Source organism: Sceloporus occidentalis, unplaced genomic scaffold, assembly GCF_023333645.1.
Source record: "Sceloporus occidentalis isolate IW3139 unplaced genomic scaffold, rSceOcc1.0.p SCAF_14, whole genome shotgun sequence".
NCBI classification, from domain to species: Eukaryota; Metazoa; Chordata; class Lepidosauria; order Squamata; family Phrynosomatidae; genus Sceloporus; species Sceloporus occidentalis.
Window position 1 is genome coordinate 3702267 of NW_028316994.1, and position 15057 is coordinate 3717323.

A 15057-nucleotide genomic window follows, 5' to 3' on the forward strand; every position below is an offset into this window, starting at 1 on the left:
GTAAATTGTTGTGAATGAGGTGGGGTAAGATAAAAACCTCAACTGGAAGCACCTTGTGACTCTTGCATTTTCTGAAAAGGTGAAGGTTTAGTCCCCCAAACTATTTTTGGCCCCACTAAAAGGGTTAAGCCAGTGATGGCGAACCTATGGCACGCGTGCCAGAGGTGGCACTCAGAGCCCTGTCTGTGGGCACACATGCTGTAGCCCTAGCACAAAGTTTTCCAGAGTTTCTTACTAGAAAGCCAGAGGGACATGGCACTTTGCAATAAATAAGTGGGATCTGGGCTGGAGTTTGGCCACTCGGTCTGTAAAAGGTTCACCATCACTGGGCTAAGCCATGGAATAAGTGATACAATAAAAAAGAAGAGTGCTTTTGGGCATGTTCAGAGTGCATTTCCCTTACCACTGAGAAATCACAGCACTCTTCCACACCGTAAGGATGGGCTTAATGGAGAAATCTATCAGGGGAAAGGGGGTAGTCCCTCAGGAGATCTTATAGCACCTAAAGGTTCCCTCCCACAGCCCACAATAGAGAGGAAGAGTTGTAAACCTTGCTTAGATTTAGTCTGGAAAAGACATTCTGCAGCATGTTGCAAGCCAGCCTCTCAGCACACCCCCAGCCACCCACGAGCCCCACGTTTGGGTGTGCAAATCTAAAACACTAGATAAGGGAGAGAAGTTTCAAAGTGGCATCTGCCCCCAAGCAAGATGATAGAGGGAATCCGCAGCTGCTATCATTCTGTCTCGGTACTCAAGCTCTGCATGGTTTCCTTCTGGAACTCCTTTGAATCCATGAACGAGACCCCAGCAGCATGCAGCTATCACCCCAGTAGAGTCACTGTCTCCTATTGGGGAGGAGGAAGACACAGAGAAAACAGTTGTGAGCGGCAGCCTGCCAGTAGGACAGAGCACTTTACCAGAAGGTGGGTGGGGTGGCCTTCACATCCTGACTTACCACCATGGAACATGGCACGGCTGCAAAGCTCATCCCAGTTGTCCCCTGCACCCAGCAGCGCATCATATGCAATCATGGGCGCATCATGTCCACTCCGTCCAGCCCACCCATCCAGGCTGAAGGTTTTGTAAATGTCATCACGGTCAGCAGGACTATAGGCAGGAGGAAACTGGGCAGGCCCTTGGCCATCAGCAAGACCACGTTCTGAAAGGTACCTAAAGGGAGGACACAGGTTGTGAGGAAGAGCCCAGGAAGGATAAACCTGAAAAGATTTCAAGGCTTTATTACAGAGCAGTATGGTACAGTGCTTAGAGCAGGGATGTGTGAAATTTAATCCATGGGTTTCATATATGTGCTCATTTTCTATAGATCCATGCTTGCTGCCATCAAATATGCTACAATGAGGGTGCAAAAAAGGAAAAAAAATGGGCACAGCATTTCTGTTTAAAACATGGTGTACAGAGAGTTTACAGACAGTTCACATCTTGTTTGTAAGCCAAATTGTGTTTCAGGAGCTTACTTCTCCCATATCTTCCTTGAAAATTATGGTGCTTTTTGCTACTGTTTCTGAGGTAGCAAATTTGATGGGTTCAGATGGGTCCCAGGAGGGCAATTTGCACTGAAAAACAGAAAAGCGAAGTCTGGAAAGGCCATACATACAGCCTCAGAACATGCTCTCCTAATACTTTTCTCCCCCTTCCACATCTCTGCTCCCCAATTCACTCTTCTCCCACCCAAAGTACTTACCATTCCCATTTCTCTTGGAAATAGCCCCAGGCCCCCACATTGGGGTCTTTCTCAGCGGCAGCACCCTGAATGTAGTCTAAGGCAAGAGGCAGGGTCTTGAGCAATCCTACTCCCCAGCGCTCAAGGGGGAGGCCTTGCACTGCATAAGAAGTGAAAAGGGCAGAGGCCAAAGCCCCCAGATATCCTACAACAGAGGAAGCAGGGAGAATCAACATCCTTCAAGGTTGGGGTGTTATTGTCTTTTATTCTCACAGCAACCTGGCAAAGTAGATTAGGCTAAGTTACTAAATACCCTCAATGAACCCAGCTAAGCAGAGTCGGCCCTAGTTAGTATTTGGATAGGAGACTGCCAATGAATACCAGGTGCTGTAGGCTATATGTCAGAGTAAGGAAACAGGAAAACCACCTCTGAATATTCCTTGCATAAGAAAACCCTATGACATTTATGGGGCCGCCATAAGTTGACAGGCAACTTGAAGACATGCACATACATACATACATACATACATACATACATACATACGTACATAGGATAGGTGCTATAAACTCAATGAAGAAAATCATACTAATCTCCCACATGAGAGGAGGTGCAGGACACTATCCCACAGGCAGTAAAGAAGTTAATTCCAGCTGCCAGTCCAACTGATTTCTATATGTGGGATGGGAAAAAGGTGCCATCTTTCCCTTTACCCCAGGCAACAAAGTGTATTGGGCCAGCCTTCATGGGACAGATACCAGACTGAAGCCAAACACATTCTTATTACTGTCAGCCCTCGGTATCCACAGATTCTTTATCCACGGATTCAAGCATCCACTGCTTGAAAATATTCCAAAAATATATACATTCCAAAAATCAAACCTTGCTTTTGCTATTTTATATAATGGACACCATTTTACTATGCCATTGTTTTTAATGAGATTTAAGCATCCACCCATTTTGATATCCACGGGGTGTCCTGGAACCAAGACCCAGTGTGTACCAAGGGCCCCACTGTATAATATTTTCCCCACCTTTTTACTAATGAAAAATAAGTTCTTAAGGGAGCTGGCAGATAACTGTCATGGCTCCATCCTACATAATCCTGGGATTTGTAGTTTTGTGAGGCACCAGCACCTTTGGCAGAGAAGGCTAAAGACATTGTAAAACTGCAGATCCCATGATTCCATTGGTTGGAGTTACAGCACTTAAAGTGATGTTAAACTGCATCATATCTACAGTGTAGATGCATCCTATGTTGAGTATATACATCATTAAAGTTGTCACAATAATAAAAACAGTGCAAAGGACCAGGTTCAGATCATGAGTCACTATATCTCATCCTCCAGAGCTTCCCTATTGTGAATAAAGTTCACAGATCTCAATAACATTCCCATTCCCCAGCCCTGGGAAATGCCCCATTATGGGACTACTTCCCCACATACCTGTGGGGTGATGATGTGTCATTCTTCCACTTTCTATACTGACTTGGATCAAGGTGCTGAGGTCTGAAGGATGAGGATATCTGGTGGAGACATTGGTCGGGGTCATGATAGAACTGAGGCTGGCATTCAGCTGTTCTTATATTTTGCTATGTTTGTTATCCCTACCACACACTCTCTTACCTAAGCCCAATGCACATGGATCTCATAGCTGCCCCACAACCTGTTGCATTGGGGTTGAAGGGAATGCGATAGCCTTCTGGCTCCCCAGGACGCAACTGAGATGTTCCTGCAGTCAAAAGATGAAGAAGATAAAGAGTGACGTATTGAGATGTTAAAGGTCTAAGTTATATGTAGTTGTCCCTCAACATTTTATAGCATTGTCTCCCAAACACTGCCATCTTCTATACTGCATTTATAAAAACACTCCACATTAAATATTTTGGATGTGTAATAAAAGCATTTTTACCAAAAAAGAAAAAAAGCAAATATACTAATAAATGCACCTGGAATTTATCCATCAGAAAACACTTGTTAAAGGAGAATATTTTCCAGAAAAGATTGAATATGAAGTTGTATTAGAACATGTAAAATCTCAATCGGGAGGATATTTCATAGGATGAAAATCAGTACATCAGAGGCCCTAGTCCTGTTGATCCCAAAGCATGTCTCTGATCTATGTGGAGCCACCAGGTGTGCCTTCTTCAGAAGACCCTGGTGATCAGGCAGATGAAAAGGCATAAGGCATGTTGTAAAGCAAGAGCTAACATATATAGGGGTTTGAGTGCTGGACTACAACCCAGGAAACCAGGTTTCGATTCCCCACTCAGCCATGAAAACCCACTGGGTGATCTTGGGCGAGTCACTCTCAGCCCCAGAAAAACCCGTGATAGGGTCGCCTTAGGGTCGCCTTAAGTCAGAAATGACTTAAAGGCACATAACAACAACAATGTTGTAAAGTATCCTAAAATAATCCTTTGTATACCTTAAAGTTGTCATGGTATCAAATAAACAATCTGAGCAAAAACTGGAGATCCTGTCTGATCTTGGAAGCTAAGCAGGGCCAGCTGAGTGTTCTTTGTCTAAGGAGTTTATCACACAAAGGAGATCGGGAGTGTATCCCACGAATATCCCGGGAAAATTGCATAACTACGTGAAACAATTTCACACGACATTGCACAAAACCTGCCATTAGAGTGGTCACAAAGAAGCATTAATGCACATCTTTTTACCTTCGGGATTTCAGTGACAAAGCATTTCCAATATCACTTTATTTGTGCAATTGCATGTGATAATCATTTGCGCAATTTCTTGCCATTTTCATTTTATTTGCAGGATGCTTTAAATGCACTTTAATCTCTCTTTAATGCCAAAATTAGCCCCAGTGTGATAAATTCCTATGAAAAAACAATGAAAAATTCATGGGATCAACATAAGTTGACAAGTGACTTGAAGGCACATACAAACACCCGCAGAGAGACGGGTTGGGGTTAGAAATACAGGGGACAAACAGCTCACCATGAAGGAAGATTATTATTTTTCTTACTCTGCACTATTAAGGGAAGTAGCAGCCATCACATATTTGCTTGCATTAAGTGAATGAGGAAAGGATTGACAAAGAAATCAAAATGGAAGATAACCTCTCCTTGTTTAGTCATGGGAATGGATTCCTTCCTGTATCTCCCATTTGAGCAATCCATCCATACTTCTATAACTTTTTAGAAATGTAACTAAGATAAGAACCAAGCATTATTTCTTACAGAACAGGGTTGCTACTTGTAGCCTGCAATAAGGTACATTACCAAGAATGCTTGTGGGCCCAGGCTTCCTTCCCTCCATGTCTTTCATGGCTTCAACATAGAGTCTAGCCAGCTCTTGGAACAGTTCTTCACCAGCCTTTCCTATGCGGAATAAGGAGAAAAAGTTTTGTTTCAAATCTCCTCTTTAAAATTACTCCATCTCCACCTCCACTCCCGCAAAACCTCTTTCACTACTTCCTTTCTCCAATCCTGGCTGCCTCTCCCAACTTGATGCCTTTTTAGAAATATTGCACTGCAGTTCCCATCATCCAATAGCCATTGGGAGCGGTAGTTAAACGTGTCTGGAGGATTTTCCCCTTCACAAGTTCTATGTTAGAAACAGAAGATCAATTCCTACCCATCCCACATATCATCTACTGCATTTTCCCTCTGCTGTCTCTCCAGAGGTCAAGGACATGCTTCAAACAACAGAAAAATCCAGATATTCAATAGACAGAACCAGATACCTTATTACCCCTTAGCAACAAAATTAGCCCCACTTCCTTCTATTATATAGTAACAGTATTACTTCATGTGATCAATACTTGACTGGATGCACTCTGGCAGCAGATATGATGCAACAGAATAGACCGAGCAAGGATACTGCTGATACCTGCACTGGCCTTCTGATCAGACCAGGCACTTGGAACTGCCATTTTAATTTTTCAGATCTGTCTGGTGGAGCCAGTGTGGCCTAGTGGTTTGAGTGTTGGACTGTGACTCTGGAGACCAGGGATCGATTCCCATATCAGCCATGAAATCCACCTGATGACCTTGGGCAAGTCACATGCTCTCAGCCTCAGGGGATGGCAATGGCAAACTTCCTCTGAATAAATTGTGCCAAGAAACCCCTGTGATAGGTTGCCTTAGGGTTGCCATAAGTCAGAAACGACTTGAAGGCACATAACAACATGCCCAGATCAGTAGAGGAGACCCAGTAGAGGAGACTCATTTTCCCCCAGCCTCAGATCTGAATTTTAATTTGTGAAGCATCTCAGGGCTGCAGTCCAGCATTAAGTGGGGGAAAGGCACCATGGAGCAGGGACAAAGCAAAGTGAATGTGGCCAGATGGGATTCTTGTCATCTTGGACATATTCCCATCAAATGAACCAAACACAGCTCATTCTCTGCTTGTCTGCGCAGAAATAAGGTTTACTTCAACAGCTTTTCGGTGTGCAAAGTACAGTTCAGTGAAATGCAACAGTGCCCCAGGCTACATAACACAGCTCAGTTCCATGAAACAACTTTAGGGGCTTTAAATTAACCTTTTCTCTCCTCTCTTCAATGACTGATCAGACATAAAAGTACAGATGGCCCTCTGTATTCATGGATTCTGCAACTGTGGATTGAAAATATTTTTTAAAATTCCAAAAAGCAAACCTTGATTTTGCCACCTTTTTACTACACTAGTGGTTATAATGGGACATAAGCATCCATGGATTTTGGTATGCAAGGGGGTGGGGTGGGAACCAAAGCCCAGCAGATACCAAGAGCCCACTGTGACCTTCCAGATCTTGCTGGGCTGCACAGCTAATGGTGAGAAATGCTGGGAATTGTAGTCCAGCATCACCTGGAGGGATCTGCTTTGTCCATCCCTACAGCAGAAACAGCTGGAAGGGCCTGATGTGAAATCTTCATTGGTGGTATCCCTGTCCCAGAACAATGGTATTTGAGATAAAATAAGAAAATAAAACTATGCTGAGTGCTGGTTGAAGAAACCAGGCAAGTCTACAAGAGGGCCAATGACACTGTGGTCTGTGAGCTGGTGCTGATCTCCAAGCCATTGGCTGCCTGTCCATGGAGAGAGTTTCTTGGAAAGAAAAAAACCAAAATCAATGGACACAAACATGGTAGCAGTCCCTGGAACTGCTGGTCCCCCACATCAGATAGCTTGAGAGGCAGTGCAGTAGAAAAAAATTGGTCAAGTGAACCCAGTCAAACCTGGAGCCAGCCCTGCCTAAGCTGAGTCCTAATGAAATGCTCCAAAAGTGCAATGTGATTTTGCTAGACCCCCAAAGCAATAGCAATAGCATTTACATTTCTATACTGCTTCATAGTGAACTAAGCACTCTCTAAGTGGTTTGTAATTTGTAAGCCAATTGCCCCCTACAAGCTGGGTACTTATGACCTACAAAAGGATGGAAGGCTGAGTCAACTTGGAGTTCTTTGGGATCGGACTCACAACCTTGTGACTGCGGTCCCGGCATTTAAACCACTGCGCCACCAAGTCTCCCTGATGCAAAGAGCATAACAAACAGCACTATGCCTGCCTGGACCTTTTGACTGCCAGTGGCATCACTAGAATGGTGTAGACCACATTGGGTGATACCCCAGAAGAGGAGTGACACCTAGTCAAACCGCCCCCCGCCCCTACACCAACTTTGGTGCCATCACCTCATTCTCCTCACAAAAACAGTGTCATGAGGAGAACGCTGTGGCAGCATCAAGGGAGCCAAGCACCCTCCCACCTTGGTGCCTTTACCTTGGCGTGATGCATGACAGCGAGACAGTGTGCCCAGCCCCCCTCCCTGCTGCATGCTATTCTATGCAGCTGTAAAGTGGCACGCAGCAGTGAGGTGGATGGTGACCTTATGGCCCCACTCCCTGGAAGCCCTACCCAGAAGCCCCATCCCTGACACCCTGAGCAGCGATGCCACTGCCAACTACTCACCAGTGGTCAAGGCTTCAGCAGTTGCCAGATGCAGCACAGTATCATCACTGACTGGCCAGTCAGGGAGGACAGCTCGAACCTTGCCAAGTCCCCCCATTTCTTGGAGCTCCTGGTGGATTTGGGGCCCTGAAGTGCAGTATTCCCAGCGCTGGTTGCGATATCCAAGGGCATCACCTGCACCAGAGAGGACCATCGCTGCATGGTAGCGTTCCTTAGGGGGAACCTGAGGGCTGCAGTGGAATGTACAAACAGAGAGGGATATCTCAGAACCTGGAACAGTTACTCGTCCATACCCTTCTACTCTCTTTATTTGGCAGGAACAATCCTGATTAATCCACTTTTTCAGGTACTTTTGACCTGTCCCAGTTTCTGTCTCCTCCTCCCACCTTACCCCTTTGTCCTCAGCTTACTTCAGTTGCTGCAAACTGAGTTCAAAGTACAAAAGCCGTTTATACGCTAGTCAGCAAGGAGGAGAGGAGGAGATAGAATTTTGCCCTTCCCTGTAGACTCAGGCAAAAGTAAACTAGCACAGCCTCTCCTAGCTTGTGTGTTATTCCTCGTTTTGCCATCTTGACCACATTCTGCTGTTTCTTGACCACACATCTCAGTTTTTCACTGTAAAATAGTACAGGAATTGCCCATCTCAGAATTCCCCCAGATATGTGATTCTGGAAATTGTCATCCAAGGAGCTTGTGTGCACGTGTGCACATTTTAACATCATGCAACACAACTACAGGAGGAGGTCACCAATAAAATATGAATTTGGTAGCCTGTATTAATTTTCAGGACCTAAGCAGAGCAGTAGAGGACGGGGGGGCTTAGAGATGTCTCATGCACAGGGTTACCATGTATTGGGATTAATTTTAGGGCAGTAAACAACAAATTAATGAGTATGTAGAGAAAACTCGTAGCACTTTTGAGACTAAATTGGCAGCATGAGCTTTTGAAGACTTCAGTCAACTTTCTCAGATGCATTTGATTTCCTCAGATGCATACTTCCCAAATGCATCTGAGGAAGTAGACTGAAGTCTACGAAAGCTCATGCTCCAATTTCTTTCTTTCAGTTAGTCCCAAAGGTGCTACAAGATCTCTCTATGAAGTTTATCGCATGGGGGGAAAAAACGTCCCCCAATGTGTTCTAACGAGCACGAGCGCGGGCGCGTATGGAGCGTGATGGGAACCCGATGGGTCCCAGAACACTAGTTTACCACACAGTGGAATGCTGCTGTCACCGCCGGGCATTCCCATTGGGGTCCTGATGTGTTCCAGGAGGTGCCATTTCTGGAAACAGTTTCAAAAGCGTTCCCAGAAATGGCGCCTCCTGAAACACATCGGGAACCCGATGGGAACGCCCGGCGGCGGCGGCGGTGTTCCGCCATGCGGTAAACTAGCATTCTGGGACCCATCGGGTTCCCATCACACTCCGTGTGCGCCCACGCTTGTGCTCGTTAGAACGCATCGGGGGACGTTTTTCCCCCATGCGATAAACTTCTATGTATTGTTTCTACAGACTAACATGGCTATATCTTTGAATTCTACAACCAATTAATGAATTAGCATATGTTTGCTTATACAGCAACATTGCTTTATCTCAGGAAGAGCTAGGAACCAAACTCCCCCAGCCTTTTGGGAAGTATCAGGATATATCAGAACAGGGGTAGGCAACCGTTTTGAGCCGGGGGCCGGGTTGCTGTCCCTCAGACAACTGGGGGGCCAAAGCCAAAAAATAAATAATTAAATTTAAAAAAAAAAAATTAAATAAATAAATAAACCAGGACAAATGTAGGACAAAATTTTCAAATGGTGGACACTTTTTTTAAAAAGTGGAGGACATATGAAAAAATTTGCTGATTTTTTAAAAAATGTTAATATAAATGCATGTTTCTGAGGCTTCTATAGACAATTGCCCCTGCGCGCGAGAGGCCAAAGGCCCCGGCAGCAATCGGCGGCAGGACCGGGCTGGGGCCAGTCCCAAGGCCTCGCCGGGCCGCATCCGACCCACGGGCCGCAGGTTGCCTACCCCTGTATCAGAAAGTTCACCTGAGTTTTGGCAATCTTGAAAGACTGGGCTCACCAGTAGGAAAGTCACTCACTTCCCCATTTCAGATCTGTAATACCATGAAATGCCAAAGGCACGATATGTGACATTTTTGCATCCCAGCAGGAGGCAACAGAGTAATCCTCCAACTCCCATCATCCCCTGGAACTCTCATCAGTATTGATCAGTCATCAGGCATAATGAGATTTGTAGTCATAAACAGCTAGAGGACCACAAGACTCCCTTGTGCTTAACTGAAGTATACTTTAAAGGAGAAATGCAAGAGCAAACATTTACTTCTGAGTAAATCCCACTGAACTCAGCATGATTTACTTCCTTCAAAGTGAATATGGATAGGACTGCACTGGAATCAAAATGAGAATGATTAAATCACAAGACTGGAAAAATCTCAAATTATCTCTTCCTTAACCTTTTTCCAGGTTAGGTCCCAGGTGTACCAACAATGACTACAAATACTCTTGCTTATCTCTCCCACCTCCTCCTCTGCCTCAGACAGGGCAAACAAACTGTCTTTAGGTGCTTGGTTTAGCCTTATTTTTCTAAGGAGAAGATGGGGTATGAAATTGTAAAGGAAACAGTTTAAATGATTTTTTCCACATGGGAGGAAAAGGAAATTAAAAAGATAACAACGTTCCATCAGTGGTTAGGAAAGAGGGGGAGGGATAAAAATAAATAAATAGACGAAATATTTTGAGTGCGTATTAAGGTAAAGGTAGTCCCTTGACATGAATGTCTAGTCATAGCCAACTGTAGGGGGTGGTGCTCATCTCTGTTTCTAAGGCCAACAGCCAGCATTGTCTGAAGACAAATCTGGTGGTCATGTGGCCAGCATGACTGCACTGAATGCTGCTACCTTCCAGTGAGAAGTGATATCTATTTATCTACTTTCACTTGCATGCTTTCGAATAGCTAGGTTGGCAGAAGCTGGGACTAGTGACAGAAGCTCACCCCATCATGCAGTACCCAGGCCTCAAACTGCCAACCTTCCAATCTTCTGATCATCAGAATTGGCATCTAAGCCATTGCATCCCTACATATATGTGTGTGTGTGTGTGTGTGTGTGTGTCCCCCTCTCTCTCTCTCTCTCTCTCTCTCTATATATATATATATATATATATATAGGGATTAGTTAATAACTGAGAATACTTTCGTATTCATATATATATGGTCACCCCACTGTTTTCGTGGACTTGAAGTCTGCATCGCTTGTCCGTTCACAGGCAACAAACAGAGCGGGAGGAAAAAATATTTTTAAATTTTTATTTTTTAAAGGGGGGTGTGTGTGCCTCCATTCAAGCCAGTGACGCTTGAATTTAAGCCATTTTCCATTTTTGCAGAGGGATCTGGAACAGATCCCCTGCGAAAATGGAGGGGCAACTATATATTTATATATTACACACACACACACACACACACACACATATGAGGGATTAGTTAATAGCTGAGAACACTTTTGAAATAGGATTTAATTAATTTGTTGGTTTGTAAGGTAAAATGGTACACATATATATATATATATTCTCTGCACTGTAGATACAGCCTTTGACACTTATGAGAGGCCGGCGTATTACATGAATTACAGTAGGCCAGACTTGGGCATCCAGCTGCTCTGGCCTCTAGGCTGCGAGTACTAGGGTGATTACGGCCGTGGCATGATCAGTCTCCTTTTTCGCTCCTTCGGAGTTGCCTTGCAAAATGCAAGTGCAATAGGGGCACTGCAGGGGTTAGGAGGGGTTTATTTGAAAGGGGGCTGGGATTACTGCTATGAAGGCTATCGCTCTTTCATTTTGCAAACAAAGGGAGTGATTAGCAGCTGCTTACGAGACTTCCATGGTGTTGGCTGCTTGCCTTCTGCTTGTCTTTCCCTTGCAATCTCTTGCAAGACTTCTCTGTCCCTCTTCGACTGGCCTCCTTCAGAGATCTGAAGCCAAGGGACGCCTCCTTGCATCCCTGCCAAAGTCCAAGGGGAGGGTCTTAAAGAGAAAACCCCATAACTTGACTATTCCCCCTTCCACCTAACTTAAAAACACATCCAACATCCAATCTCTGTCTCTTTGGGATGTGTCCATACTGAAAAAAAGACAATAGAGCAGTTTGACATAACTTTAATTGCCATAGCTGCATCTTGTGGAATCCTGGGATGTGTAGTTTGGTGAGGTATGCAGAAAATATAGGCAGAGCAGGCTGAGGAGTTTATCACACTGGGAAAAAGATGGGAGCATAGCAGGATGTTCCCATCAATATTGCGCAGTTTGGCAAAGATGACCACATGACATCACATGACGTCACAAATATCCTGCAATTATCCCATGAATAAAGAGGAATTATAGCGCCGCTTTTTATTCACAGCATTTTCCCAGAGACTCAGGCCTGATTCCCAACACCTTTTAAACCTGATTGCAAATTGGTTTGAACTGGTTCAAATGACCCTGGTTGCAATTTGAATCGATTCGCTGAAGCGATTCGGAGAGGGGTTCCCAATCAGCAAAGAAGTCAGGTTATGGAGAATATCACACAGGGGACAGGATGTCATTGTCCCATCTCTGTCCCATCCTTCCTGCGCAATTGTGGGAAGGACTTTCAAATAAACGTTGTGCTTATCCATATATTATCCTGTCTGGAAAGTGTGAATGAGAGCGATTGTGCAAAAAATGTTCATATGATGCCATACTGTTCCTGTCATTGTCCCGTCACTGAAGTGGCATTGCCCATCATTTTGCATTAACGGGAGTTTGCAATACTGCAATGCCACTTCAATGACAGAATAATGACAAGATCAGTGCTACATTATGAAAGGCTTTGGCACGATCACTGTCATGGATGGGATAAGGACAGGGGAGCAATTTCATCCCCATCCTGTCTGTGTGTGATAATCTCCAATGACTTTGGTTGAATCAACACCTGCAAAATAATTTGTCCTTTACTTCAGTCTTGGTCTTTCCTGAACACACAATGTTCCACTGGTTTTGAAGTGAAAGCACTTATTTTAGATGCCCAAGAGCTTTAATGCAATAAAAAAAAAACCCCAACACCTTTTTATTCCACTGTTTTGGGGGTAAATTGTTTGTGGACACATGGCTTGCATATCAAATTGGGATTGAGGTGGAATCAGGGAGTGGGGTGGCTGGACAGTGGGGCAAGGTTAGTGGGTTGTTACCTAGGGCCAGGTGGTTACCTGATCATTCCTGGCACAGACGGGTATCTCCCTTCTTTGCATCCATGTTTGGCAGATGTGGTGTCACTTTTTTATATATACATTCAGTGTTTGTATGTGGATGTTCACATACAAAGCATAGTGCATCTTCACAGCTCAGCATTTAAACTTGCTCTACTCTTATGGTTTCACTTTATAGAATGGCAGATGCCTTTTTGAGCTGAAGAAAAAGAGGGAGAGGTGTCTTGTGAAGCATAGGAGAGAACGGTGATGTGATGGCCATTTGGGGTGAAAAGAAAGTCCAGGAGCAACTGAAGGAAAGCCACAGAAACATCAGTATCTTTGAGAATGTTGCTTGTGAGATGCACAAATCTCCACTGTTTATTTATGGGCTCCTCAATCCCTAGCAGAAGGATGGAACAGGTGTGATTTCTCTTTATGAATTCTCCGCCTTGTCTAACTGGGAAAACCATCTGGTAATGGTACCCACCACCTGCAGAAATCTCAAAAGTGAGAAACTGTCCATTATCGTCAAAGAGAAAAGGGGGAATGTGTAAAAAGCCCAATGTACGCAAAAATGTTAATTTGTATACATGGACCTCCAGCTACACCAAAGAAGCAGAAGAGGGAGCATGTGGGAGCAGGGTGACCAGATGTCCTCCTTTTCCAGTCTGTGTCCTACATATCCACCTTCTGTCCAGGAGGTATTTCAAGAATAAGTAAAGAGATAGTAGAGGAACACCTTGTTAATCTAAATGAATTTAAGTCTCCGGGACAGATGAACTCCATCCAAGGGTATTAAAAGAACTGGCAAAAGTAATATCGGAGCCATTGGCAATCATATTTGAAAACTCCTGGAGAACAGGAGAGATCCCAGCAGACTGGAGGAGGGCAAACGTTGTCCCCATCTTCAAAAAGGGGAAAAAAGAGGATCCCAACAATTATCGTCCAGTTAGTCTGACATCAGTTCTAGGAAAGATTCTGGAGCAGATCATTAAACAGAGAGTCTGTGAACATCTAGAAGGCAATGCCATAATCACAAAAAGTCAACATGGGTTTCAGAGAAACATGTCATGCCAGACAAATCTAATCTCTTTCTTTGACAAAATTACCAGCTTGGTAGATGAAGGGAATGCTGTGGATATAGTATATCTTGATTTCAGTAAGGCCTTTGACAAGGTTTCCCATGACATACTTGCAAACAAGCTTGTAAAATGTGGGCTAGACAAAGGAACTGTTACATGGATCTGTAATTGGTTGACCGGCCGAACCCAAAGGGTGCTCAACAATGGCTCCTTTTCATCCTGGAGAGAAGTGACCAGTGGGGTCCCACAGGGCTCTGTCCTGGGCCCAGTGTTATTCAACATCTTTATCAATGACCTGGATGACAGAATTGGGAGCATACTTATCAAATTTGCAGATGACACCAAATTAGGGGGAATAGCTAATACCCCAGAGGACAGGATCAAGATTCAAAATGACCTGAATAGACTAGAAAGCTGGGCCAAAGCTAACAAAATGAAATTCAACACAGAGAAATGTAAGGTATTGCACTTAGGGCGGAAAAATAAAATGCACAGATATAGGATGGGTGACACCTGGCTGAATGAAACTACGTGTGAAAGGGATCTAGGAGTCCAAGTAGACCACAAGTTGAACATGAGTGAACAGTGTGATGCGGCAGCTAAAAAGGCCAATGCTATTTTAGGCTGCATCAATAGAAGTATAGTGTCTAGATCAAGAGAAGTAATAGTGCCACTGTATTCTGCTTTGGTCAGGTCCCACCTAGAATATTGTGTCCAGTTCTGGGCGCCACAATTCAAAAAGGACATTGAGAAACTGGAGCGTGTCCAAAGGAGGGCGACAAAAATGGTGAAGGGTCTGGAGACCATGCCCTATGAGGAACGACTTAGGGAGCTGGGGATGTTTAGCCTGGAGAAAAGAAGGTTAAGAGGTGATATGATAGCCCTGTTTAAATATTTGAAAGGATGTCATATTGAAGAGGGAGCAAGCTTGTTCTCTGCTGCTCCAGAGAACAGGACCCGGAACAATGGATGCAAGCTACAGGAAAAGAGATTCCACCTGAACATTAGGAGGAACTTCCTGACAGTAAGGGCTGTTCGACAGTGGAATGCACTTCCTCGGAAGGTGATAGAGTCTCCTTCCTTGGAGGTCTTTAAACAGAGGCTGGATGGCCATCTGTCAGGGATGCTTTGATTTGGATTTCCTGCATGGCAGGGGGTTGGACTGGA

The 15057-nt window shown here is 44.4% G+C and overlaps 1 protein-coding gene across 1 annotated transcript; it reads right to left on the bottom strand.

Moving 5' to 3' along the window:
* Positions 1-681: 681 nt before the first annotated feature.
* Positions 682-11553, bottom strand: LOC149303587 (ADP-ribosylhydrolase ARH1-like). The gene is made up of 8 exons (XM_089481308.1): positions 11473-11553; positions 7592-7821; positions 4924-5022; positions 3305-3410; positions 3125-3204; positions 1703-1886; positions 956-1170; positions 682-845 (listed from the first exon to the last, which is right to left on the bottom strand). The coding sequence occupies exons 1-8, from the start codon at positions 11481-11483 to the stop codon at positions 682-684; spliced, it is 1089 nt and encodes a 362-aa protein (XP_089337434.1). The 5' UTR covers positions 11484-11553.
* Positions 11554-15057: the final 3504 nt, after the last annotated feature.